The sequence below is a fragment of the Falco punctatus genome (assembly GCF_963210335.1).
Source record: "Falco punctatus genome assembly, chromosome: 16".
NCBI classification, from domain to species: domain Eukaryota; kingdom Metazoa; phylum Chordata; class Aves; order Falconiformes; family Falconidae; genus Falco; species Falco punctatus.
Window position 1 is genome coordinate 6,743,861 of NC_137596.1, and position 24,583 is coordinate 6,768,443.

The 24,583-nt window shown below is 64.6% G+C and overlaps 3 protein-coding genes across 8 annotated transcripts; 1 reads left to right on the plus strand and 2 right to left on the minus strand.

The window, feature by feature from the left end:
• Positions 1-1,354: 1,354 nt before the first annotated feature.
• RNF26 (ring finger protein 26) lies at positions 1,355-8,933 on the plus strand. 4 transcript variants are annotated; one of them, XM_080366431.1, is made up of 2 exons: positions 1,355-6,576; positions 7,949-8,933. In XM_080366431.1, exon 1 carries the CDS (start codon positions 5,142-5,144, stop codon positions 6,567-6,569), a length of 1,428 nt encoding a protein of 475 aa, XP_080222557.1. In that variant the 5' UTR covers positions 1,355-5,141; the 3' UTR covers positions 6,570-6,576; positions 7,949-8,933. The 4 variants fall into 4 exon arrangements, with proteins under 4 accessions (XP_080222557.1, XP_080222558.1, XP_080222559.1 ...); XM_080366432.1 differs by having other exon boundaries at positions 8,397-8,933; XM_080366433.1 differs by having other exon boundaries at positions 8,546-8,933.
• Positions 8,934-14,477: 5,544 nt separating this feature from the next.
• C1QTNF5 (C1q and TNF related 5) lies at positions 14,478-17,383 on the minus strand. 2 transcript variants are annotated; one of them, XM_080366444.1, is made up of 3 exons: positions 17,237-17,383; positions 16,095-16,327; positions 14,478-15,496 (listed from the first exon to the last, which is right to left on the minus strand). In XM_080366444.1, exons 2-3 carry the CDS (start codon positions 16,306-16,308, stop codon positions 14,979-14,981), a joined length of 732 nt encoding a protein of 243 aa, XP_080222570.1. In that variant the 5' UTR covers positions 16,309-16,327; positions 17,237-17,383; the 3' UTR covers positions 14,478-14,978. The 2 variants fall into 2 exon arrangements, with proteins under 2 accessions (XP_080222570.1, XP_080222571.1); XM_080366445.1 differs by lacking the exon at positions 17,237-17,383 and adding an exon at positions 17,073-17,228.
• A 1,259-nt stretch (positions 17,384-18,642) lies between these two features.
• Positions 18,643-24,495, minus strand: MFRP (membrane frizzled-related protein). 2 transcript variants are annotated; one of them, XM_080366425.1, is made up of 13 exons: positions 23,625-24,495; positions 23,410-23,521; positions 23,034-23,162; positions 22,522-22,677; positions 22,198-22,441; positions 21,974-22,104; positions 21,691-21,816; positions 21,461-21,537; positions 21,168-21,301; positions 20,764-20,894; positions 20,114-20,248; positions 19,831-19,958; positions 18,643-19,752 (listed from the first exon to the last, which is right to left on the minus strand). In XM_080366425.1, the coding sequence occupies exons 1-13, from the start codon at positions 23,676-23,678 to the stop codon at positions 19,528-19,530; spliced, it is 1,782 nt and encodes a 593-aa protein (XP_080222551.1). In that variant the 5' UTR covers positions 23,679-24,495; the 3' UTR covers positions 18,643-19,527. The 2 variants fall into 2 exon arrangements, with proteins under 2 accessions (XP_080222551.1, XP_080222550.1); XM_080366424.1 differs by having other exon boundaries at positions 18,651-19,752; positions 21,168-21,316.
• Between the last annotated feature and the right edge of the window lie 88 nt (positions 24,496-24,583).

Consider the following 24,583-nt stretch of genomic DNA (forward strand, 5'->3'; position numbering starts at 1 on the left):
TTGTGTCTCCCCTCTCCTTCCTCTCCTCTTCTGCAGGGCCTTTATGTGGGGATTATTAACCATGGCTACCGAGCCTTTGTTCAGGAGGGGCTGGGAGTCGGGCGAGGGGCTGGGCGGGGGGAGGAAGGAAGGACGTGAGCGGAAGGGGGGAAGGAAGGTGACATCTGGATTTCTACGCCGGAGCACCACAATCTTCTGGAGCAGCTGTGCAGAGACAGCCAAGGGCTCTCCTTAAAGCCAAGGGCTCGGCTGATGCAGAGCAGTGACAAAGCCCCAGAGAAGACCCAAGCTGGCGAGGGTCACCCAGCCCCATGCCACCCAAAGCACAGCCCCCAGCCTCCGCCCCGGCAATGTCAGAGGACAGACCTGGGAGCCCCCCAGGGTTCCAGCTCCCCTGCCAGGGGTGGCTTGAGGGCACGCAAGCAACACGGGCTTGGTTGTGTCCCACAGCAAGCAGCGCAGTGGTGGCGAGGAAGGCTGTGGAGCGGTGCAGCCCCCCCCTTGTGTCCTACGCTGGGGGCCCGACCCTCGCTGTGTGTGGGGCGGATGGACAAGGACAGCTGGAGCTGGGGGAGCGGGCACTCCTGGGGAAACCTTAGCCAGCTCACGGCCACTGCCAAGGCGCAGGGGAAAGGAGCCCTCTGCCCAGGGCTGGCCTGTCACTTGACATCCCAGGGGTACAGGCTCCTCACGGCCTGCAGCAGGTGCACCCCTGGGACGGTGTGCGAATAGCCACGTACTGCCCTCTCGCTCGCACGCGTGCGGCTGGGCTGGGCACGTACGTGGCCCGGGGTCCTCTCGCAGCCCCAGTGCTCTGCTGCCCTGGGGCGAGGGGCAGGCTTTGGGGCTTGGGCTGGGTGGCATGGGGGCTGAGGGGGCAACGGGGGGAAGCTGAGAGCCTGGGGACAGCTATTTATAAACTGGCCTTTGCCTTCGGAAGACTTCCGAGTCCATCTCCCCCCAGTGCCGGCTGGAAAAAGGCCCCATTGTCCTGGCGCCAGATGGGCCGGGGCCGGGCACTTGCCCACACAATGGGGCGGATTATGTGCCCGGACACTGGGGGTCCGGCAGTGGGACACCCCGCAGGAGCAGCTGCCGCCAGCGCCTGCGTGGCAACCTCACAGCAGGGGCTGTGGGGCCGAGAGCGGGGCAGCCGGGGGTCCTGGCCGCGCTCGTTCGTCACCCCTGCTAACGCCACAACTCTCGTGCCATGGCTCCCCGGAGGGACGTCCCTGCCCTGCGCTCCAGGTCACCCAGCTTCCCCAGCTCACTGCGGTGTGGCTGAGCAGCATGCTCCCCCTGCCAGGGGAGGGAGGAGAAGCCAGCACGGGGGGGGGGGGGGGGGGGGGGGGCCAGCATCACCTCCTGAAGTCTTTGTCCTGGCTTTGTCTGCAGGGCTTGGGGCTCCCCCAGGACGGCTCATTTGGAGCCACTGCAAGAAAGCTCAATGAGAGATCAGCCCCAGGCAGGTGGTGAGGCCAGCCCCAGCTTTGGGGGTCTCCTCTGGCACCCATGGGCTGTGGGGGATCTCTTTGGAGGGCTCTGGGGAAGGCTCCCCACTGCTGCACGGGCACACGGAGTAGGGGCAAGGGCAGACCAGGGCTGCCTGGGAGAAGGCAGCAAGCAGGGCACAGTCCCCATGCCACCTCCCCACACCACTGGCCATGCACCCTGCTTGGCCCCACAGCGTTGGGAACACGCCGGAGCACCAGGGCCCACGGGGACGGTGGGGCTGGCCGGGCCGAGCAGGGATTTCTCCTTACAGGACTTTCCCATGGAAGAAGACTTGCTTTTCCCAGGGCTGTCTGGCCAGGCTCCAGGAGGAGAGAGATATCCCAGCTCCCTTCGTGGGGAGCCACACAGCCCTCCAGAACCACAGCGGGCAGTCCTCGTGCTCCCACTCTTCCACCCGTGGAAGGTGCCCACTGCTGGGGACATGGACGGGATGGGCACCCTCCAGCTCCCAAGCCTTCCCATGGGCTCTGCCCAGCAGCCTTAGCCATGCGGCACGTGGAACGGATGCTGGCTGTTGTTCCCCGCCAGCAGGGATGTGCACGGTGGGGGATACCATCAGCTGCACCTCCAAGGCTAGCCGAAGGCCAGAGGAAGAGCGAGACACACCATCCTGGAGCTGAGCCCGAGTGGGGACAGGGGACTTCCCTGGAGCGGATGCAGCGGAACGAGCTATTGTTCCAGCCTGGCCTGCGAGCGCGGGGCTGCAGGCGCCTGCCGCCGTGCTGAGGCATCTGCCCAGCCCTTGGCAAGGGCATCTTGAGGAGACCCGAGGTAAGGCTGCTGGCAGCACCCAGGAGGAGCATGCTGGCTGGCTTCTCCCAGGTGCTGGCACTGCCGCACAGCCGGAGGTGAGGCAAGGGCACCCTGGGGATGGTTCCAGTTGCCCGGCCAGCTGGGAGCACTGGCGTGATGCCAGCAAGACCCACATCTCAGAAACACCCTTCCTGCCTCAGGGCAGTGGCAGGGCAGGACATGCCCACGAAGCAGGGGCCTAGGGAAGCAGGGGAAGCTGCTGGAGCTGGGGAAGCTGCATGTCCATCTGCGGAGGCAGGCCTGGAGGGAGCCATGGTGGTCCCCAGTACCGTCTCCGAACTCTGTGGCTGCAGGCTGTGCTGCCAGCCCTTTGTCTGCCTCGTTTTTCCCATTCCGTTGCCACCCACAGCCTGTTTCCCAGCCAGTCTTCTGGGACGTGCCCAGGGTACGATGCAAGGCAGCCCCAGCGCTGCTAGCCTGGTCCCAGGCTCCGCACAGCCTGGACCCCAGAGCACAGGGTACTGATCCCCCCATCCCCAAGCATGCTGGGCTCCGGAGAGCTCCTTACGCATCGTGACACCCAGCCCCAGGTTTGCTCCCTCTGTTTCCAGCTCAAAGCTGCAAGGACACAGCAGCTGTAAGGGCAGAGACAGACCTATATCTGGCTTGCTCTGGCTGCTCTGTTTTTCCCGAAATGCGGGGCAGCTGCCCTGCTGTGGTGAGCTCAGCAGCGAGCGGGAAGGCAGCTCAGAGGCGTGATGCAGCAGCAGCCCCGCGGCTGGGCTCGGTGCCAGCGCAGTCAGTGCGCTGCATGGCCCTTGGCCAGCAGTGGGTCTTGGGCAGGCAGGGGTGCACATACATCCCTGGGCTCCTGCACCCCCAGGTTGGGCTGTGGTGGCTCCAGTTAACACCAGTGCAGTCCTGTTTACAGCAGAGCCCTGTCTACCCTGTGACAAATGAGCACCGAGAAGCTGATGAGAAGAGGGGGCTCACAAGCAGGGCCCACGCTGTCCGGCTGCTGGCAGCTGCCACTGGCACAGCTGGGAGTGCAGTGGCATTGTGCCCAGACCTCCAGCAAGTGCAGGGACAGCTGCGGGGACCCTCCTTACAAGGAGGGGTCCTGGCCACAGCCCAGCTCCCAGGCACCCTGGCAGGGACCTCTGTCCCTTCTGCAGGGCCCCGGGAAGGCATCTTCCACCCCTGCACCCCAGCCTTGCAGCCCCTCCGCTGGGAGCCCCGCTCTACTCTGCTCCAGTCAAATCAGTGTTCCAACCTGATCAGATTCCCCCGCTGCTCCCAGCCCCTGGTACCCCTCCTTGCCCCATGCCGGGGTGCCTGAGCCCTGCACCTCTCTCCAGCAGGTCTGGATGCTGCAGAGTTGGACACTATGGCAGGAGAGAGAAGGCACAGGCTTCCCTCTGCCCTCCGGAGCACGGAGCAACGACAGAGAAGCCCTGCTACGGATCCACGACCTCTAAACCCTGCAGCCCCTGCACCTCTCCAGCGGGAGCACAGAGCCCCAGGAAGGGCAGGGGCCTGGGCAGGCGCCAGCAGTGGGAAGGGGAGGCAGGTGCGTGGCTGGAGGCAGGGAAGGAGTGGAGCACGCCCAGCCCTTGGCTCGGCTCTTTTTTTCCTTCTCCTGTTTGATAAAGCAACAAGAAATCCAAACATTACCATAAATGCTGAAAGCATCCTGGCTCTATCACGTGGGCACCGGAGCACACACATCACCAGGGGATCCAGGCAGCTGCTGCGAGGGAGCCCATGGCCAAAGCAGGCCAGGCAGGGATGGGACGGGGACGGCGGGGAGCCAGCCGGCAGGACAGACCCCAGGCAGGACAGACACCCCCCCGACACGGATCTGCCATCCTGGCAGCCCAGCCAGGGCTGCGGCTCGAGCGCCGGGTGGCCCCAGGCAGCACCAGCCCAGGTGGAGTGTGCCAGGATGCGCCCCCCGCCCTGGCTCAGCCTGTTCTGGGGCAGGGGGTCATGCAGGGGCAGGGGTAGGTGGCTGCAGGGGGGGAACCCCAGCACCCTGCTCCCTCGGAGCTCCTCCCTTGCTGCCTGCGGGTGCAGCGCTTCCCTCCTCAGCCCCTCCCGGACCCGCAGATGTCTTTCCCATGGGTCATCGGCTCCACTCGCTCTCCCCTGCCTTGGGCTCCAGGGCCGGGTCTTCCTGAGCCTGTCATCAGCGTCAGGGCGGCAGAGCTGGAGCATCTCCTGGGGCACAGCGGAGCGGAGGCCGGACGCCGCCGGCCCCACACCCCACCAGGAGCCGGCAGGGAGAGCAGGAGCCGCGCTGGGGCTGTGCGGCCTTGGGCCAGGCCGCGGCCATGAGTTTATTCTAGGATCTCCCGCAGGAAACTGCTCGGTGGGGCGTAAGCGCTGCCACCCGGGCTGACCCTGTCCCAAGCACCCCGACCCCAGGGACCCCGCTGGCCAGCACAAGCCTTCCCCGTGCCAGGGCTGAGGCTGTCGCAAACTCATCACACGTGTGGCCGCAGGGACCCTGTGGGTGACGTGGCGGGTGCCCCCCGCGCTGCTTGGAACCAGGGTGAGGGCTCTCGTGCCGCAGCCGCCCCGGGCTCTGCGGCAGCGCCGCGATTAAACGAGCGCTACGGACCCTTTAAAAGGGCGTTAGTGGGCGGGGCCCGCAATGGCGGCAGCAGCCAGTCGGAGGCGCCCCGCCCGTCAGCGACCACGCCCCCAGTGCCGTGCCCCCGCCGCGTCCTGCGAACCGACCAATAGGCGGCGGGGAGAGGCGCGGCCCTCACCGCCGATTGGCCCGGCGGCGCGCGGCAGCCCGAGCGAAGATGGCGGCGCCCGGCGGCGGCCGTTCCCCGGCGGACCGAGGCTGATGGCCCCGCACCGCCATGGACCTGCTGTTCGCGCTGTTCCGCGGCCTGCGGCTGGCCCTTGACCTGCTGGTCCTGGTGCTGGACGTCAACTTCTTCCTGGTGTCCTCGCTGGTGTCTGCGCTGCTCTGGCTGATCGCCGCGGCCTACAGCCTCCCCACGGCCGCCGCCGCCGGGGCTCTGGCCTGCTGGGACGGGCTGCTGCTGGCGCTGGCCTGGCTGGCGCGGGCGGCCTGCGGCCTGGCGCTGGGCACGCTGCAGGGACTGGCCGGCCTGCTGCGCGGCTGCTGCTGCGGCCTGGAGGGGCTGAAGGTGGCAGGGAACTTGCTGTCACACCTGATGCTGCGGAGCCGGGAGCTGCTGCACCGCGGGCTCTGCGGGCTGCTGGGCTGTGGGCAGGCCCTGGCCAGGCAGCTCTGCGAGGGCCTGGCCATCGGCACCAGCCTGCTGGCCTACCTCATCAACAGCCTGGTCAACGTGTGCCTCATCGGCACGCAGAACCTCTTCACCCTGCTCGTGGCCCTGTGGGACTCTGTCACCGGCCCCTTCCTTAGGGTCACGGACCTGCTGGCTGCTTTCCTCGCGCACGTCTCCAGCGGCGCCATTGCTGTGTCCATCCTGCTGTGGTCGCCCTGCCAGCTGGCCTTCAAGCTCCTGGCCTCCGCTGCTGAGCTCTTCATCAACATCTTCTTCGTCAATATTTATGGCCTGGGATTGCTCCTCCTCATTATTTTTGTCAGCTCCTTTGTCTTCAACCCCGGGCTGCTGTGGACACTGACAGGCCACATGCTGGGCTACTTCAGCGCGCTGCCTTCCTACCACCGCCTGCAGCGGGATGTGTGGCGGCTCTATCAGGTGGCAGTCCTGACCCTGGGTATGGCCATGACCTCTCAGGCCTGGCGCAGATTGGTGGACTGGAGTTTGCATGTGACTGACTGGAGCCGAGGAGGCAGAACGATGAACCGGGAAAGAAACCAGCGAGGGGCAGCTCTGCTCGCCACCAGACCTGCAGCCCCTGGCAGGCCAGCGCTGGCAGGAGTTGGCCATCTGCCAGCCGAGCATGAGGACCAGCTGGACATGGAGCAGGTACCACAACTGCATCCTCCTCCGAGTCGAAGTGCACTGGCAGGACAGCGTCTCCAGCCACCCAGGGAGGAACCGAGCACCTCCTGGGGGAAAGCTCCGAGGAAGCGGCAGCTGAATGCAGCAGCTGGGAATGCTGAGGGTATCCCAGATAACGACCCCTGGATGCTCCTGAAAGAACAAGAGGAACATAAGAAATGCGTCATCTGTCAAGACCAAACCAAGACAGTCCTGCTTCTGCCCTGCAGGCACCTGTGCCTGTGTCAAGAGTGCACAGAAGTCCTCCTGCGGCAGGCCATCTACCAGCGCAACTGCCCGCTGTGCCGCCAGATGATCCTCCAGACACTCAACGTGTACTTGTGAACCCAAGGTGGGGGGTGGCTTGTGTCATTTTCCCAGGAGGTCAAGGGCACCCTGTGTGCCTTTTGCTGGGAAGCAGAACTTCCCACGGGTGACCTGAGCAGCTTCCAAAGAACTAAGGGTGGTGCTGAAAGGGCAAAAGGCCATTGGGGGTGTCTGCTAGCCACAGTTGCAACGTACCTAGATTGTAGCTCTTGCTAGCCAGCACACTAACCAATCTCTGCAGCAGGCAGAGTTACCTTTTTTGTTGTTGTTGTTGTTGACAACTTTTGCAGTTTCTGGGCCTGTTGGCTCGAGCCTGCAGCAGTCTGAGATCCAAAGCAGAGTGCAGAAGGATGTTCTCGTCCCTCATAGCCAAAGTTGATAGAAAGGCTGAAGGTTGTGCCCTCCTGGGAATCACAGGGGCTGGTGCAGGGCAAGGGAGGGTTTTTCCCAAAGTCTAATCAGAAAACTAGCCGGCAGGCTGCATTCAGGCCTCTGTTTCCCCCTCCCACCATCTTAAGTGGGGGAACCTCCCTGGGAGAAGGCCCAGTGTGCCCCTTTTGCAAGGCCCTAGGAGAACAATGAGCGCACTTGAGATTTTTAGGCTTTGCTACCAGAGGGCTGAGCATGGCTCTCAGCTGGAAAAGAGCAGGCTTTCTGGGATACTTCAGCATCCTGTGACTTTGGTTTCTGAGCTTCCTATTCCCCTTGCCAGGACAACAGGGAGCCACAATGAATGCAGGCTCCCTGCAGGCCAGCTGACTGCAGCACGCAGTGTTGCTGCCGCTTCCACACATCACCTATGCAAGACTAGCAAGCACACATCAGGTTACTCGCATGGGGAGGCCAGGGGGAGTTACTCTTTCTGCAGGGGTGGTGGTGCTGCTTGGGGAACCGGAGGGGTGGCTGGCCAGCCAGTGCTCACAGCCCTGGCAGCAGCAGCGCACGCCTGAGCCAATGCTGGAGGATCCTTTCCAGATAATACACATTTTCTGCAGGCTCAGAATGCCATGGAACCTAGTGGTTCACACTAGTGCTTGCTTGCTGCTTCCCAGGTTGGGCTGGCTGGAGGGAGTAACTCTTTGGGAAGAGAGGGGACACCCCCAAAGCTCCTGGGAGCCCACTGAGACATTCCAGCTCCAGGCACGAGTCCTGCATATCTGTGTTGCAGATCTGCAGTTGCGTGCATGGAGCAGTACCAGGACCATGGCTATCTTTGACTAGGGCAAGGTTACACTGCTGTTCTGTCTTAGTGTCTGTCAGAAATGCAGCTAGTTTTGTTTAGAAGTGTTCCCTGAAGCCTTATGAGGGCATCCAATCCCAGCTTGGTCAACCAGCACTGTTCCAAGAAATTGCTGGGCTGCAAGAGGGCTTACGCTAAAAAGCTTTTCCTTTTCCAGCTGCTTGCTTGAGGTCAGCCATGCACCACAGCCGGTTTTTGGCTGGAGCCAGACAGACTGGAAAGAGTCTTGACTTACGAACTGCAAGCCAAGAGCCTGAGGACGGCTGGCATGGTCTTGCTTCTCTGTTCTCCTTCTTGATTAGTGATTTAAGCCAAAACAGAGGCAGAAGAGAGGCCAGGCCATGCTGGGAGATGCCTTTGTACTGTAAACATGAACTGTGGCAAGACTATCTGGCTGGAGAGTGGCTTTGCTTTGGGAGGCAGCGCAGGGGCTGGTTGCCCCTGTATTCGCTGGGGGCTGGAGGGACTCCCTGGGCCAAGCTGGGCTCCCGAGTGCTAACGGGTGTGAGAAGGGCCAAGTGAGCTGCTTCCACCTCACTCTGCAGAGATGCAAAGCTCCTTGCCCAAGCCCTGTTGCTCAGCCTCTTGTCCCTGTGCCTCCCCAGATGCACGCCACCCACGTCAATGTTGGCTCCCTCCAGCCACCTTTCCTGTGGCTGCAGCCAGTGACACTTGCAATGGAGCAGCCCAGCCCTTGCCAGAGCAGCGAGCGCAGCCCCAGAGGCTGTGTTCCCCAGCAGCTCTCTCCTTCCAGGAGGACTTCTGCAAGCGCCTGGGACAAGCTGGACCCTTCCCTGGCTACGCCTCTGGACACACTCAGGAGTGGGACTGTGGCCATGCTGCTGACTGCAGGTGGTGGTGTTTGGTTCGGACCAGCTCACAGATCTTGGGATGCAACATTTCCTACATGAGTTACAGGAGGGGAAGGATACCTCTGCAGGACTACAGTTTCTCTCTGCAAACCTTTTTTTTTTTTTTTCCCCCTGTTATAGCAGTCACGCTTATTGTTTTAGAGCCTGTTTGTTTGCTGCCTGTTTGTATATAAAAAAAAAAAAAAAAAAGGAAAGAGAAAGCTTTGCCTTAAGTTAACTTTTTGCACTAAGGAGTAGATACCAAGTAGATTAAAGTCTTCTTTATCAAAAGCTCCCTGCTGCTTCATTTTTGGGAAGAGTTTTCTCAGGGGAATGGGCTCTCCTCTCTGCTCAACCCAGGCCCCAGAGGAAGCCTATCACTCCCCACCAAGGGTCAGAGCTGGGTGGCCAATACCACCAGCAAGCTCAGGGGTACTTGCACCCAGAAGGGCAGTGCTGTGGAATACCCTGAAGTCAGGCTGCTGCACGGGAAAAGCCTGGCACACAGGAGACTAATCTACACCCAGAGACATAGTGGGTGGGCTTTCCAAGGCTGGCATCCCCCCCTCCCTGCGCTGGTAACCCACAGTGAGAAGTGGTCGTGGATATGGCTGTGCAAGGGAGCAGAGTGCAGCTTGCAAGGCACCAGTGCCAACGTCTGCATCTTGCCTGGAGATGCATTTGCTGCTGCAGCCTCTTCTGGGCCTGGGAGCAGGCAAAGCAGTGAGGGCAGCTCCTGCTGGCAACGGCCCAGGACTGGTGGCCATCTCTCCACACCTAAATCAGGTCACTTTGAGCTGTTCAGCGAGCAGCAGTGGCTGCTTTGCTGGGGGGCCCGTACACACAGCTTCCTCTCCTGTCAGGAGCAGCAGCAGTTCTCTCTACTGGAGCAAAGGGATTCATGCTGAGCTTCTCCAGAGCTGGAGCTCCCCAAGGCCTGAGCAGGCCAAAGTGGAGGTTCTGGGATTTCCTAGGCTGGCAGGAACATGCACAGGGACAATTAATCCTTGCTCACATGTGTCCTCAGCACCTCAGTTCCTGCTGCTTGTGGTGGAGGGTGTTAGCAAGCCTGACTGTCCCAGGGATGGAGGCAGCACCCAAAGCACTAGGAGCTGTGGAGCAGCAGGCAGCACAGGGCTCGGTCTTGCCTCGCAGAAAGGCTGTGGCAGGCTCAGCCACACTGGCCTACTGGTGAGCAGATGCATTCACTGCAGAGTAAGTTACTCCCTGGCCACGATCTGAGCTCTTGGCAGGCTTCTGTGTGCTTTTAAGCACCCTCTGCTTCTCCAGCTTCCTTGTAAATTGTTTGGAAAAATGTTTCAGGACCCTGATGGGCAGAGACCCCAGGAGTTCTGGCTCACCCTGCCCTAAACTCACCTGTCTTGGCAGGGCCATGCCAAACGAGCTAATTTTAACCAGGATGAAAATCACAGTGCGGAGAGTGGGAGCTGCTGGGAGGCCAGGAACAGACAGACATCTGCTGCAGGAGCAGCTCTGCCAGGCACAGGAAAGAGGCCCATGCTGGCAGCCATGGGAGCCCTGTGGGGCTCTGGCTGCAGAATGGTAACAACTGGGGAAACTGAGGCACTACTGAGCCTCCCTCTCTTGCTCGCAGGGTGTGTGAGCCCAGGCAGGCTGGGCACCCAGGGAGGCTGCAGAGCTGCCCCAGGGCAGGAGGACGGGGCCATCAGGGGCACGTCTGCCATCCCCTGCGCAGGCAGGGTGCTCCCAGCCCACACTCCCCCTCAGCCAGCCCCAGTGGGGACCAGAGAGGATGTTCAGCCACCTCAGGCCACTGCAGCCGTGCCTGCCAAGAGACAACAGGATGTGCAGGACACAGCCTTCCCCTGGGAGCCATCCCGCACACACTTGGCCCCCTTGCTGGCCAAGCAGCAAGCAATTATGGGAGGAAAATACAACCACCTCCTGGCTAACGGGCAGCGCATAGAGTCGCTGAGACTGATGGTCAGCCATGCCAGACCTGCCTGCTCTGGCACCGTGGCTTTTGGTGCAGGGCTGCACTGCCTGGGGAGGGTGTCCAGCAGCAGCAACGCTCCCAGACCAGTCCAGGGCACAAGATCTGGAGTCCCCAGGGGTAGTCCCAGCCCCAGAGCTTGCTTGGGAGCCTCACACATAAGCCAAGTGGGCTGGTGTCAGCCCTTCACAGTGCCAACACCCTTCTCCCTTCCCCGAGGAGGGGGGAGCACAGTGCTGCCGAGTTACTCCAGTTTAGGAGCACTGGGGTGGCGGGGCCCATAGCTTGCTGAAACCTCCCCCGCCCAGGCCCTGGGAAAGCCCCCAGGATCCCTTTGTCATCCCAGCTGCAACCCCCCAGCCCTAATGAGCCACCAGTCCCAGCCTGGGGACAACAGCCATCATCTGCCTGACAGCAGGGAGCTGGCACGACAGACGCTGCAGATGCACAGCAGCATGAGCAGCTAATGATACTGGGCCAACAGGGAGGGAGCAGGTGATGATCAGCAGCCAAATCGTGGGGGGCCTTTGGGCTGCTCCCGAGCACCAGCTTTGCTTTCTCATTAGCGGCTCAGCCCAGGGAGCCACACCAGCTCCCCGAGGCAACCCCAGCACGGAGCTGCAGCGCTGGGTGCGGGGAGGCCTCAGGGACACAGAATGGCTGAGGCTGGCAGGGACTTAATCGATTATCTGGTAACAGAGTCTCTGCTGTTCATGCTCCCCCATCCTTTGCTTGCCCACCCCATCCACATCCCTACCCGAGTGGGGCTTGTCCCCTCCCCTGCCATTCCCAGTTTAAAGCTCTCCTTACCAGGTCTGCTGGCAGAGGTCACCTGAAGATGACTGGACAGTGCTCCCTGCACCGTGTCAGCAATGAGGGCGCTGAACCTTGCTGAGGGTGCTGAACCTATGCCATAACCACAAGCTTTTCCATAGAGCAGGACTGTCCTGCTGCTGCCAGGAGTCACCAGGACAACCTCCACCACCAAGGGTATTTCCACTTTTGAACTGGGCAGGTGCATGCTGTCACCATAGTTGAAGGTTTGGGTTTTTGTAGTTGCAGGGTCTCAGAGATGATCCAGTTGATCTCTTTCGTGCCCTCTCTGATGCCACACAGCCTGCTGACCTCCTCCACTTGGCCGCACAGTTCCATGATGTGCACAACCACGCACCTCTTGCAGGCTGCTAGTCAGGTGCACCCAGCAAGAGCAGCCCAGCACCCTCCACAGCTCAGGGCTGGCCAGGCTGCGTCCTCCAGCACTGCAGGAAGGGTTGCTCCAATGCTTGCTGGAAACTGTGACCTTTGTGTGCCAAGGACACATGTGCTGGTACTTCACACACACACCCTTAAAAAAAAAAAAAAAAAAAAAACCAACACCAAACCAAACCAAAAAAAAAACCCCACCAAACCCAAATCAAACCACCTTTCTGCACAAGCTGCTGCCTGTTGGCTGCACCACAATACCTGTGAGCTGAGCTTGGCTCTTATATAGGCTTCTCACTTGCACTGGCTAAGGGATGCTGCCCCTCCCTAACCTGGGCTCAGCTGGAACAGGGGCTTCAAGCACTCCTTCCTAGGGGGCAGCTGGTGGAGCTCATCAGAAGCAGCTGGAGCTTACTAGAAACTTGCCAGAAGTCAAGGTCTCTTGTGGCTCTCCTTCCCTTATCCTCCTCTTCCTCCTCTCCAGCTGGCAGCAGGCACCCCTGTGCTCCTCAGAGGGTTCCCAGCTGCTCCCCAATGATCCCAGACAAAGTGTCCTGAAAACCAAGAGCATCTCAAAGTAAGCAGCGCCCAGAAAACGTGGTGCCAAGTGCTATGTCTGTGGCTGCCTCTGTTAGCTGTGCCCCCCCACATTGTGATGGGGACCAGAGGATGCTCCCAGCCTCCACACACCTTCCCTGGCCTCATCTCAAGAAAAATAAATTTTCCTCCTCCCAGAATAGACAGGACAGGCCATCGATCCGCTCTGCGGCGTTGTTTGCCCCTGGGCGGCTCTGCTTACAGCAAAGGCCATCGTCAGCCCAAACAGACACGCTGCTGCCGGGTGGGCTGGGAAGAGGAGCCTGCAAGACGGGTAGCAGAGCCCCTCCGCACCCCAGCATGGCTTCGCCCTGGTCCCAGCACCTCCAGAGCCCCTCTGCACTGGGACTGCTGGGCTGTGCGTCCCCCCCTCTGCGTTGGGGGCAGCCCTCGGGGTGGCTGGGCTGTGTGTCCCCCGTCCCCCTGAGCCAGGCGGCCTGCAGGGTGACATGTCCTTGGCCCCAGGTCCCCGCTGGTCCCCGGCCCCGGGGTGGGGGTGGGGGGCTGGCCCCAGGGCTGCTGCCAGCCTGCCCCAGCTCGCGGGTGGGCACGGCCATGGTGCTGGGGGCTCCGTGCAGCACGGCGGGGGTGGGGGATCAGGCCGGGGGTGGCTGGGTGTGTGCGGGGGTCCGGGGCTGGGGGCTCCAGCAGGCCGTGCGGGCAGAGCAGCCAGCCCAGTGCGCTCCACCAGCGAGGCCCGTTAAGGAGCTCGGCCCCCGGCCAAGAGCCCCCTCCCCCGCCCGCTCCCCGGGGCCTGTTCCGGGCAGGAATGAGGAAGCTCCGCGTTCCCCCGCTAAAAATAGGGACCTTTCCCCAGGCGGGTCGCGGCGGTCGCGCTGCGGCGGGGCTGCCCGGGCGGCGGGCACGAAGGGGCCCCGCAAGGCCCGCACCGGCAGCGGGGGGGGCAGGGCCAGCGCCCCTCCCCCCCGCCCCCGAGCCGGGCCGCCTCGCCTCGCCCCGGGACCCCCAGGCCCGGCCGGGAGCCCTGCAGCGGGGGGTGGCGGGGGGGGCGCCGCTGGTCGGGGGGCGCCGCTGTCGCCATCTAGTGGCTGCCGCGGGCGGCCCTGCGCGGCCTCCGGGCCGGGACCCCCGCCCGCACCCCCGGCACCCCTCGCGGCTCCTGCGGACCCCAGCGCCCACGCAGGCCTGGCGCCAGGGGCGGCCCCCCAGAGCGGTGCTGGCACCCAGCGAGCCCAGCATGTCCCCACCAGAGGGGTGCGGGCACGCCGTGAGCCTGGCACGGCCCCCCTAGAGGGCTGGCCGCACCCAGTGAGCCCAGCATGGGCCCCCCAGAGGGGTGCTGGCACCCAGTAAGGCCGGCATGGCACCCCCAGGGGGCTGCTGCCCCCAGTGAGCCTGGCATGGCACCCCCAGAAGGGTACCAGCACCCAGTAAGGCCAGCATGGCACCCCCAGAAGGGTACCAGCACCCTGTGAGCCTGGCACGGCCCCCTAGAGAGGTGCTGGCATCCAGTAAGGCCAGCATGGCACCCCCAGAGGAGTGCCGGCACCCGGTGAACCCAGCACAGCCTCCCCAGAGGGGTGCTGGCACTCAGTAAGGCCGGCATGGCACCCCCAGAAGGGTACCAGCACCCAGTGAGACTGGCACAGCCCCCCAGAGGGGTGCTGGCACCCAGTAAGGCCAGCATGGCCCCCCCAGAGGAGTGCCGGCACTCAGTGAACCCAGCACAGCCTCCCCAGAGGGGTGCCGGCACTCAGTAAGGCCGGCATGGCACCCCCAGGGGGGTGCTGCCCCCCAGTGAGCCTGGCACGGCCCCCCTAGAGGGCTGGCCGCACCCAGTGAGCCCAGCATGGCCCCCCAGAGGGGTGCTGGCACCCAGTAACGCTGGCATGGCACCCCCAGAAGGGTGATGGCACCCAGTGAGCCTGGCACGGCCCCCCAGAAGGGTACCAGCACCCAACGAGCCTGGCACAGCCCCCCCAGAGGGGTGCTGGCACCCAGTGAGCCCAGCATGGCACCCATCAAGCCCAGCATGGCCCTGCTGGCACCCCAGGGGATGGCAGGACATGGCACACAGCCACACGCAGCGGGCACAGACGTGGCTGAGGAGCCCTTTATTGAGGGGGAGGGAGGGGGGGAGGCACCAGAGGGCCGGCAGTGAGGGTGACAAGAGGGGCAGCTTCCAGCCCTGGGGCGTGCCAGGACCGCAGCAGGACAGGCCCCCGGCCGTGCCCGCGGCCAGGCAGCCTGGGCTCGCTCTGCGCATGGGGAGAAGCTGGCAGCACGGGCCGGGGCGGCTGTGGCGGGTAATATACGACAACCAGGTTACTGCGGCTCCCTGGCGTGGGCGTCTGGCCCCGGAGCCGGGAGCCCGACATAATACGTAGCTCTTATACAGCGCTGCTGAGGGGATGCTCCCCGCCACCTCCAAGGCGGCAGAGGGGCCGTGTTCCTGCCCTGCACGGGGCAGCTGCAGCAGAGCGGGGCAGGGGTCCCGGTGTCCCTGCTCCCAGGCGGCCGGACCTTGGCACCACCCCCCCGGGGCTCCGGTGGCTGGGAAGGGGCACGTGCCCTGGCCCCGGCCGCAGCCCAGGGCAAGCTCAGGCGAAGACGGCCGAGTTTTGCCAGTAGGAGTAGACGAGGAAGCCGGTGAAGGTGCTGTCCGTCTTGACGCTGGCGTAGAAGCCGATGTAGTCCCCCACACCCACCTGCACCCACACCTCATCCTCGGGTTCCAGGCGGACCAGGGCACCCCCCGAGAGTGAGGTGGGCTTTGGCCAGTTCCCGTAGTACTGGAAGAAGGAGGCGATGGACTGGCCGTTCTTCATGATGTCAAACTGGAGGCTGGCACGGTAGACGGTGGCGTGGACGGCAAAGTAGTAGAGGCCGGGCACCTCGCAGGTGAACTTGCCCGTGGCGGGGTCGTAGTGGCCCTGCTCGTTGATGAGCACCACGTCGAAGCGGATGGGCTGGTCAGCCAGCGGCGGGCTGCGCGACTCGGAGCGTTTGGCGCTGAAGGCCGAGCGAGGGGCCACCGCGCACTCACCCTGCGCTCCTTTCTCACCGTGCATGCCGTTCATGCCGGGGCTGCCCACCTCCCCGCGGGGACCAGGTGCTCCTGGGGCAGGCAGGGAAGGGACAGGGTTACCTCTAAGCCACCGCCACCAGCGCGGCACCCCGCCAGCCAAGCTCCCCCAGGCCCCCTGCCCAGCCCCAATCCCACCAGGATGATGAGCCTCCCCCAGGGCGCGGGAGGTGGGTACCCGCCATGGCCAGTGTGGCAGCAGCACAACTGGGGAGGGCTGGGCGCATGCGGTAAGCGGGCACAGCGGCAGTGGGGAGTTGGAAAAACCCCCACAGGCTGGGAGAAACTCCAGCCCAGGAGCCGGGGCAGAGGTGATGCAGCCATATTCTGGGGACAGCTTGGTGGGCCCCTCTAAAGCAGGAGGTGGAAGAGAGGGATGGCAGTGGGGGTGGGGAGGAATGCAGCTTTGCCAGCGACGGGGAGCTGCTGTCTGTTGCGGGAGCACAGGACCACCACAGGCAGGACTGGAGGGGCGGTGGTGGCATGAAAGGGGCACTTTTGCAGGATTCGCTCCTGGTTTGGTGATGTGGGGCTGTGCCAGCACCCAGGGCTCGCCCCCTGGCATGAGGGCATTCCCCACAGACAGGGCAGAGCAGGTCCCCCTCCCCGGCCGGGATGTCTCCTTTCTTACCAGGAGGGCCCATCTCGCCCTTCTCCCCTGGCATCCCCATCACCCCGTCCCGGCCGTCTCGTCCGTCTCTGCCTGGCAGACCCTGGCCCCCGTGCAGACCCGGCGTCCCTGGGATGCCCGGCTGCCCTGAGCACAGCCCAGGGATCTTGTTGTCTTCGATCTGCAAGGAGCTGGTGACGAGCTCGAGGAGGAAGAGGAGGAAGAGCTGCTTCATCTCGTCTGCCGTGGAGGGGCTGGAAGGGGGCAGAGAAGGATAACGGCTCTGGGAGATGAAGTGAAGAGGGCTGGGAAATGAGCTTGCCGTGCTCAGCGGGGAGTGGGCGTGGGGGGCTCAGCGGGGCACCATTCCTCCCTTCTTTCTCCTTTGCCTTTTCAGCTGCTCCCCACAGCAAGGCCTGACTGCTGGCCGCACCTGCTGCAGCATCCCCACCGCTGCCTGCGCCACCGTCCTGCAGCCCACCAGCGTGACCCCCCCCCGGGATGGCTCCTGGGGGGGCGCCAGGGCCACGGAGCTGGGCGGGAGCTGCGGCACGTGCGGGAGGCGACGGCCCTGTGCGTGCGGCTGGGGGCTGTTTGGGGTGGGAGCTGCCACTTCGGTGGCGTGCCCGGCTGTGGGTGCGCGTGGGGGCAGTGGCGGGGGGCTGCTGGGGTGTCAGCTGGAGGGCAGCGGGTGAGCTGCGAGCCATGCGTGGGGTGCGGTTGTTGCATGCGGGCGGTGTGTGGCGGGGCAGCAGCTCCGGGAGCGCGGGGCTGTGTCCCGGCCCAGCCTTGGCAGCATCCCTGCTGCCGGCGGCTCTGCTCCGCACCCGGCCAGCTCCCTGAGGCACGGCTGTCTGGGGCTGCAGCATCCCCAGCCGCGCTGGACCACCCCGGTGCCGGGGACCATCCTGCTGCCCGGGCTGCCCCCAGCCATTCCCACTTCTGGGCAGCGAGAGCGGAGACCCTCGGTTGGAGTTGGCCCCCTCCCCGTGGCCTTGCCCTGGGAAAGCTGCCTCTCTTCCCCCTCCTGGACGCGATGGCTGCAACAAAAAGGAAAAGGAGGAGAACAGTGTCTCTCCTCCGCCCAGGCGCCAGAGCCAGGTCCCCAGCGAGTCCCAGCTCCCCCCGGTGCGGGGCGGACGGAGCTGGGTAGCCCCACTCACTGCGATCCCACGGCTCCTGCCCCAGCGCCTCGCTGCTCTCCGGCGTGGAAGGGCTGCGGCTCTTCCTGACCACTTCACTCTGACGAAGGCCCTAGGAAAGGCAGCCTCTCCCCCCCCCCCCTCCTCCTCACGTCTCTCCTCCCAAACTCCAAAGGAAATCAAGGGCCTTGGGAGCCAAAAGCTACAAGACAAGGGGAAAAAGAAAAATAATCCCATGGTGTCAGAAGTGCTGTAAGCAGGGGGAAGGGAGAGCGAGACAAACAGCCTGGCAAAGGGGGAGGAGGCATGGGCTGCAAACCACCTCAGCCGAACACATCTGGACACCCCGGCGGCGGGACAGCGGGAAGGGAAACGAGAAAACAGGCAGCAGAGTGAAACTGGAGTAAGAGGAAGGCCAAGGGAGGGAAACCCAGCAGAGGCAGGCAGGGTTGGAGCGGCAGAAAGAAAGGGGAGCCCTGGGGGTGTGCGGACCCCCCGACCGGCAGGCTCGGGGCTGTCCCTGGCAGCAGGGTTGAGGCAAGGGGGACAGCAGGGTGCAGACAGGCTGGCAGTGCCAGCCTCGGGAGCCACTGCAGGGAGCTGCAGGAGCCAGCCGAGGGGTGCTGGCGTGGGACCCGGGGGCAGCATGTGGGGCTGAGCAGGCAGGGCTGAGCCAGGCAGCAGGAGGCAGGTGGAAGCGCAGGCAGCGCAGCACCGCAGCCGTGCCAGGAAGCAGGGCTGGCCCGGCGGGACCTCAGAGCACGAGGCAAAGCTTTCGAAGGCACTCCCGAGCTCGCCTTTAACTCGCTCCAGCACCGAGTGCGTCCAAGGGACACCATCGGCTGCCGAGCGGTGGGGTGGTTCTGTGGCTGGGGGAGTCCCTGTGCCTCGCAGCCAGCTTGCAGCAGCTGGGACACGAAGGGAGCCAAGGAGCCGGGTGGGCTCGCGGCCCCCCAAGCAAGGTGTTGCTGTATGGGAACAGCAGCGCGGAACTGGCTGCGAGGGCAGAGTGGTGCTGACCCCGGCGCGTCCTGCTCCCAGTAACGCCATCTGGGCAGGCGACTTTCCCACGTGCTCAGGGCGGATGAGGGCAGCGGGAAGCAGGCCGGCACTGCCGGCTTCCTCCTCCCTGTGCCAGGGCCCGCAGCAGTGCGGGTGACATTGCCGGCTGAGCCTTCCTGCCCTGGGTGCCCGGGGCTGGGCCGGGCGCTGGCTGGGAGCCGCCTGGCTCCTCTCCCCGAAGGTGCGAAGGGGCTGTTGTTTTTGGCCAGCTGGGAGCTGGTTTGTGGCCATGGGGTGTTGCCAGGCCTGTGGCTACGGGGTGTTGCCGGGCCTGTGTCCATCAGGGTGGCCTGAAGCCAACAGGGCCAGCCCAGCCAGCAGCCCTTGCTGGGGCAGGATCCCCTCCATGCACCGTAGGGCTACCAGCCTGACCCCCTCTGAGATCCATCCATCTCCCTGGGGCCCTGCGACCCCCCCAGCCCGTCGACGGCACAGCCAGCAGCCTGTTCCCCCCTGCAGACAGGCAGTCTCCCCTGTGCCCCTCTATTCCTGCTCAGACCCCATCCCCCAGGCTTCCCTCCCTTGGCCCATGCCTCAGTTTCCCCGCGATCTGGCAGGACCCACAAATAGACCTTCCCCGAATGAGCCACCTGCTTCATTGGGTTTTTCAGCTGCTCACGCTGTTTATTCTGCTGGCTTTGGGGCTGTGGGACACAGGCAGCCCTGGGCTCTTCTTCCGCCTGCAGCCTGGCTCACTTCGGCCCAGCCTTGCTCCCTTTGGGAGGCATTAACCCTTCCCCAGCTAGGCTCGCAGCTGCCTGAGGGCTGCGGGAAAGAGGTCGTGCACAGCCTGCGGAAGCTGGAAGAGAGAAGTGGGCTGGGAACCATGCACAGCTCTGCCAGCACGCCTGGGGTTGGCCGAGGATGAGGAGGCAGCGCCGAACTCCCTTGCCACCATCCTGCCGCTTGGCAGGGGGACTTGTCACGGTGTCTCCCGAACAGCTCCAGCCTGTGGGCTCAGCCCCTCCAGCACCAGCCCTTCCCTGTAGCGAGGCTGGGAAGGGGCACCTGCTCCCTAGGGACTTGGTCCTGCGGGCAAGCCCCTGGCATCCAGGCACTGAGCTGAGCACTGAGCAGAGGGGCTGACCCCAGGGCAGGTGAGGAGCCTGGCAATGGGGTGCTGCTGATGGGGACCACCCCAGCAGCTGGGTATTTGCAACAGGAGGAGGATGGGAGGGACATGGAGGGGCAGGGGAAGGGGGGCAGCTCTGGGCATGCTGCTTCACTCCTGCTCCTCTTTTCTTGCCGGATCAGGGCTGGAAGCACTCTACGGGATCATTGGAGTCAGGCAGGATGTTGCAGTTGATGGGCCAGAGGATGCCAAGGAGGCCAAGGGACTGCTGACACCGCAGCTCGGCAGCCAGGCACACGGCTCGGCAGGGCTGCAGGACACCCCCATCTGGGGTGCACTTGGGCACAAAGAGGCTGCAGATGAGCAGGCGGAGGTGCTGGTAGCAGGCGAGCTCCATCAGCGTCTGTAGGAAAATGATGATGAGTGTGACACAGTATGGTGTGGGGCAGGCAGCCCCCCCGGCAGCCCCCCTGCAGCTCACCTGGTAGTCCTGCAGCACCTCAGCGGCTCCCTCCTGGTCTGGGATGGCCAGCCAGATGTTGGGGAAGGAGGTGGCATTGTAGCCCAGCCCCAGGCACATCTCTACTTCCACCGGCTCACAGACAGACCCTGCCACAGGGCAAGGTGCTTCACTTCTTGTAGTGGCAGCGATGACCACCAGCTGTGTCTCGGGCCGATGTTAGCCATGGGGCAGCTGCCAGTGTGTCTCCTGGGGCAGGTGGGCTCAGGGGGGGCTAAGTGGAGCCCCCAGGGGTGGTACTCACCAAAGGCCGGGTAGGAGACCCCAGTGCAGTTCAGCTCATCGGTGCCGTCGGGGCAGTCGTGCCAGCCGTCACACACAGACTCCGGCGCCCGGCACTCGCCATTCCCGCAGGAGAACTCTGCGGGGCTGCAGGTCTCTGTGAGATGAGAGGGGCCAGTGCGGCAGGGCATGGGCTCAGGCACGGGCACGGGCGGAGAGCAGGCTGGCTGTGGCTGGGAGTCAGCCTGTCCCCATGCTGACCACCCCTGCCTGTGCTCTTCTTGGTCACTGGCCAGGGGACGTTATGGCAAGTGGCTGCAGAGCACTTCCACCTGGAAGCCATGGCAGATAGGTGACCATCACTGGCCCAGCTTGGGGGGATCCCAAATTCCCTGGGTTGTTTGGGGGCAGCCCTCAGGTGACGGATTGTGCCTGTGTGCGGGTGAGCCCTTCCAGGCCATGTTCCCATAGCTGGCATCAATGGGGTCATGGGGTAATTCAGGTGAGAAGGGACCCCAGGGGCCTGCAGCCCAACCTCCTGCACCAAGCAGGGTCAGCCACGGGGTAAGAGCAGGTTTTTCCAAGGCTTATCCAGTTTGGCCCTTGAAGACCCCCAGGGATGATGGCTGCACAGCCCCTCTGGGCCGCCTGCGCCCCTGCTTGGCTACCTACTCTCTGTGGCATTGCGGGCTTGGTAGGTGGCAAAGAAACCATCGTCTGCTACTCCCTCGTCCGCCACAAAGAGGACAGTCATGACATGGCGTGAGGACGTCAGGGTGCCCGGTACCTGGTGGCCGCAGAACCTGCCGGGGTCGTGGGGTGAAGGATAGGGTCAGGGTGGGCAGCGGGGTGCGACCAGCACCTACCCAAACCAGCCTGCCCTGTGCCTCAGTTTCCCCAGCTGAGCCACAGGAGCCCAGTGCACCCAGGCTGGTGCAGCAGAGCCAGAGACACCAGGGGTGAGACACCAGGGTGAGACACCGGGGTGAGACCCCAGGGGTGAGACACCAGGATGAGACCCCAGGGGTGAGACCCCAGGGTGAGACACCAGGGTGAGACACCAGGGGTGCCTGTACCTGCCCATGAGGCTGGCGGCCCCCGTGCCAGCGCTGTCGTGCACCTCCACAAAGTCAAAGCTGCAGTCCTCATGCGACTCCAGGCTGAAGTTGTGGAAGCGCAGGTCGATGATGTGGCCCACGGGCACTGAGATCTGCCAGAGGCACAGCTGCAGGGCAGGGGGCAGCCAGCGACACCCATGAAGCCGGGCAGGGGCACCCCAGCTCTCCCCAGTGGGAGGCTGCCTTCCTCCCTGCCCGCCTTCACCCTCACCCTGCTCCCACCTCCACCCAGCAAGCATCCCTTCTCTCACCTGCTGGTGTGGGTACGGCTGGGGATGGCTCGGGGTGGAGAAGTGCCCCTCCAAGGCAGTCAGCAGCCCCCCGCACTCTGGAGGGACACACACACGTGCAGCTTTACCCCCTGCCCCTCTCCCTTTGCTCCATCTCCCCACTCCCCTGCCCCTGCCTCTCGCCGCCCATCGCTGTGCCCTCTGGTTGGGTGCCGTGGGGGCTGGGGGCTGTAGGTGGGGGGCTGGCCCACCTTTGTGTTTCAGGCTGCAGTTGGCCTCATCGCTCTTGTCTACGCAGTCGTGGAAGCCGTCGCAGACAAAGCCCAGGTGGAGGCAGAGCCCCTGGTCGCACAAGTGCTCGTCCCAGGCACAGCTCTCTGCAGTGCAGGCAGAAACGGCCAGGCTGGTGGTGGGGTCCCACTGGGCACCTTCCCCTCCCCCAGTGCCCCTGGGGGTTACTGGAGACCCCCTGGTGCTACCTCTGCCTGCCTGCAGCGAGGGGTCCTGGCAGTGCTTGGGGGTGGGGGTACTCACTCTCACTGGGAGCCACGGCACGGTAGCGGGCGCTGAAGCCTGGGGCGCCCACGCTGCTGTCAGAGACAAAAGTGACGCGCAGGTGGTTGGAGTTGGTGTTGAAGGTCGGGGGGGCCACGTTGCCGCAAAACCTGGGGGCAGAACAAGGGGTGACACTGCTCGCCCTGGAGATGCTGCCCCCTGCCCACTGCACCACCACGCTCCCCAGCTGTGACGGGTTCTACCTGGTCAGGGCCCCCCGTGCTGGGGCAGGATCCACGCCACCGGCCCCCTGCTCTTCGTAGAGTTCCACACGGTCGAAGAGGCAGGAGGCAGTGCCCTCCACGCTGAACGTCTCCATCTTCAGCTGGATGGCGAGGCCGGGGCCCACCGTGATGCGCCAGATGCAGAGTGCGTTGGGCGGGTAGGGGCCGGGGTAGTTGGGGGAGCTGAAGGAGCCCTCAGGGCCCCGCAGAGTCCCACCGCAGGCTGCACGGGGCAACAGCGTGGGCGTGAGCTCCTGCCGCGGGGCACCGCCGTCCCGGCGCGCGGCCCCACGCGGGACCTACCTGGTGCTGCTGTGCGGGCGGTGGGCAGCCAGCTCTGGGTTGGGGTGGCAGCTGTTTTGTGGGCTGGGGGGTCGCTTCGGGTGGGTGCTGCGGTGGTGGTGGCAGTGCCACGGGCAGGCAGGGCTGTGGCACTGGGTGGCTGCGGGGACGTCAGCTCTGTGCCCAGGGAAGAGCAGGGACAGCTCAGCCCCAGCAGGGAGAAACGGCTGCAGTGCAGGGAAGGGGCTTAGGAAGCCCACCCAGCCCCATGTCCTGTGCTCCCACCCTACCCCACACGTGTGCAGGACTCGGGGGATCCCACACAGCTCTCAGGGGGCCTGGTGCCCTGCCACATCCCAGGGAGGTGGAGACCCCCCTTGCCCCTGTGCGTGGGTGTGTTCTCTCCCCACGATGGGCGGACCAGTGTAGGATGGATGCCCTCTCTGTGCCCCTTTCCCCCTCTGAGCCGGCTCTGTGTCCCCCACCCCATGGTCACAGCCTGTCCCCCCAGCCCTCCCTGCTCGGGCACTCACGGTGGATGACGATGCCCAGCAGGAGGCTGATGAGGAAGAGGAGGATGGCACTCATCAGAGCCACGCAGAGCCAGGTGAACTTGCAGTCCGCACGGTACTGCCAGCCTGCCTGGCCCCAGAGCTGCCAGCCTGCAGGGAGGCGAGGAAAGCGGGCAGACCCGGGTGCTGCTCACCATACCCCTACGCTGCCACCTTCCTGCAGAGCTGGCTGAGCCCTGGCTGGGTACATCCCGACCCCCTTGTCCCCAGGGGGACAAGGACTAGTAGGTCCCCTAAGCCCTGTGGGGAACTTGCCCTGCCACCCCCCCTCCCAGACCCACGACTGCTTCTGGGTCCCCGTGGACAGGGACGCGTGTACAAACCCCCAGGCTGGTACCGAGGCCGTCTCGGGGTGACGCAGGGCTGGTCCCGTCCTCGTCCGGTGGGCGCTCGGCGCTCGGCGCTGCCCGGGGCTCCTCGCCCTCAAAGACAGGGTTGCAGAACTCAGTCTGCAGGAGAGTGAGCATGGGTGGTACCACAGGGAACATGCTGGAAGGACCCGCGGGTGGCTAGGTGGGGACCCCGAGGCAGCACCCACTCCCCCAGCCCTACCTTGCTGTGATCCAGAGTCTCGGGGCAAAGCGTGATTTCGGTGAAGTCTTTCATGGCGGCAGATGATTGCCAGGGCAGCCTGGCTAGAAGCCTCCCCAGTGCGCCTTGCCCCCCAGCACAGCCGCCTGCCCCACCACCCACTCCTCCCCAGCTGCCCCCATTGACCCCGGGGCAGCGTGGGGACCCCTGCTCCACGCACCGGGGCTCAGGCGGTGGCAGCGCCAGCTGTGCCTACATGTGCCACCCCAACCCCAGACCCCGTGGAGCCCCGAGGGCCATGCCCGCCACGTTGCGAGTGCAGGGAACCCCGGGAGGCCGGCAGCCCCAGTCCCTTCTGCAGGCCCCTTCCCCCTCGCCCTGTTAATCCAGCTCAGCTGAGGATGCCGAGGTCAGGCTCTGGCACAGAGAACCAGCGTCTTAAAGGGGAAGGTGTGCTCGCACCCGCCCCGCTGGGAGCCCGTCCTGCCAGGAACACTGCTTTTGGGTGCACAGAAGCACCACCGGTTTGCCTGCCGCCTCCAGGCTCGCCGCCGGCGCAGGGCAGCACTGAAGGGGCTGCCTTGGGGACCCCCAGGCTGAACCATGTGTCCCTCCTTCCCTCGCATCTCGCCAGCACTGGGTGCCTGAGCCCCGCCACCTGCATTCCCACTGCCGCTTAATGCCTCGGTGCCCGTCTCCATCCTTAAGCAGGGGAGAAAGGGGCTATTGTTCAAGGGCTTTGGGGGAAGAGCATGGGCACCGGGGAGCTCCGCAGGGCTGGAGTAGGAGGAAAGGCTCCCTCTGCCTCCGGGCACCGCGAGAGGAGAGGGACTGCCGCCTGCACCCGTGCCTGCCTTGCTCCAAGCAAGCCCTGGGCACCGGGAGCCATGCACGGGCAGGCTGCTCCGGCACCGGTGGTGGTGGTTTCCCTCCTGCTGCTGGAGCCGCAGCCCTTCACCTGCCCACCCAGAGACAAGCAC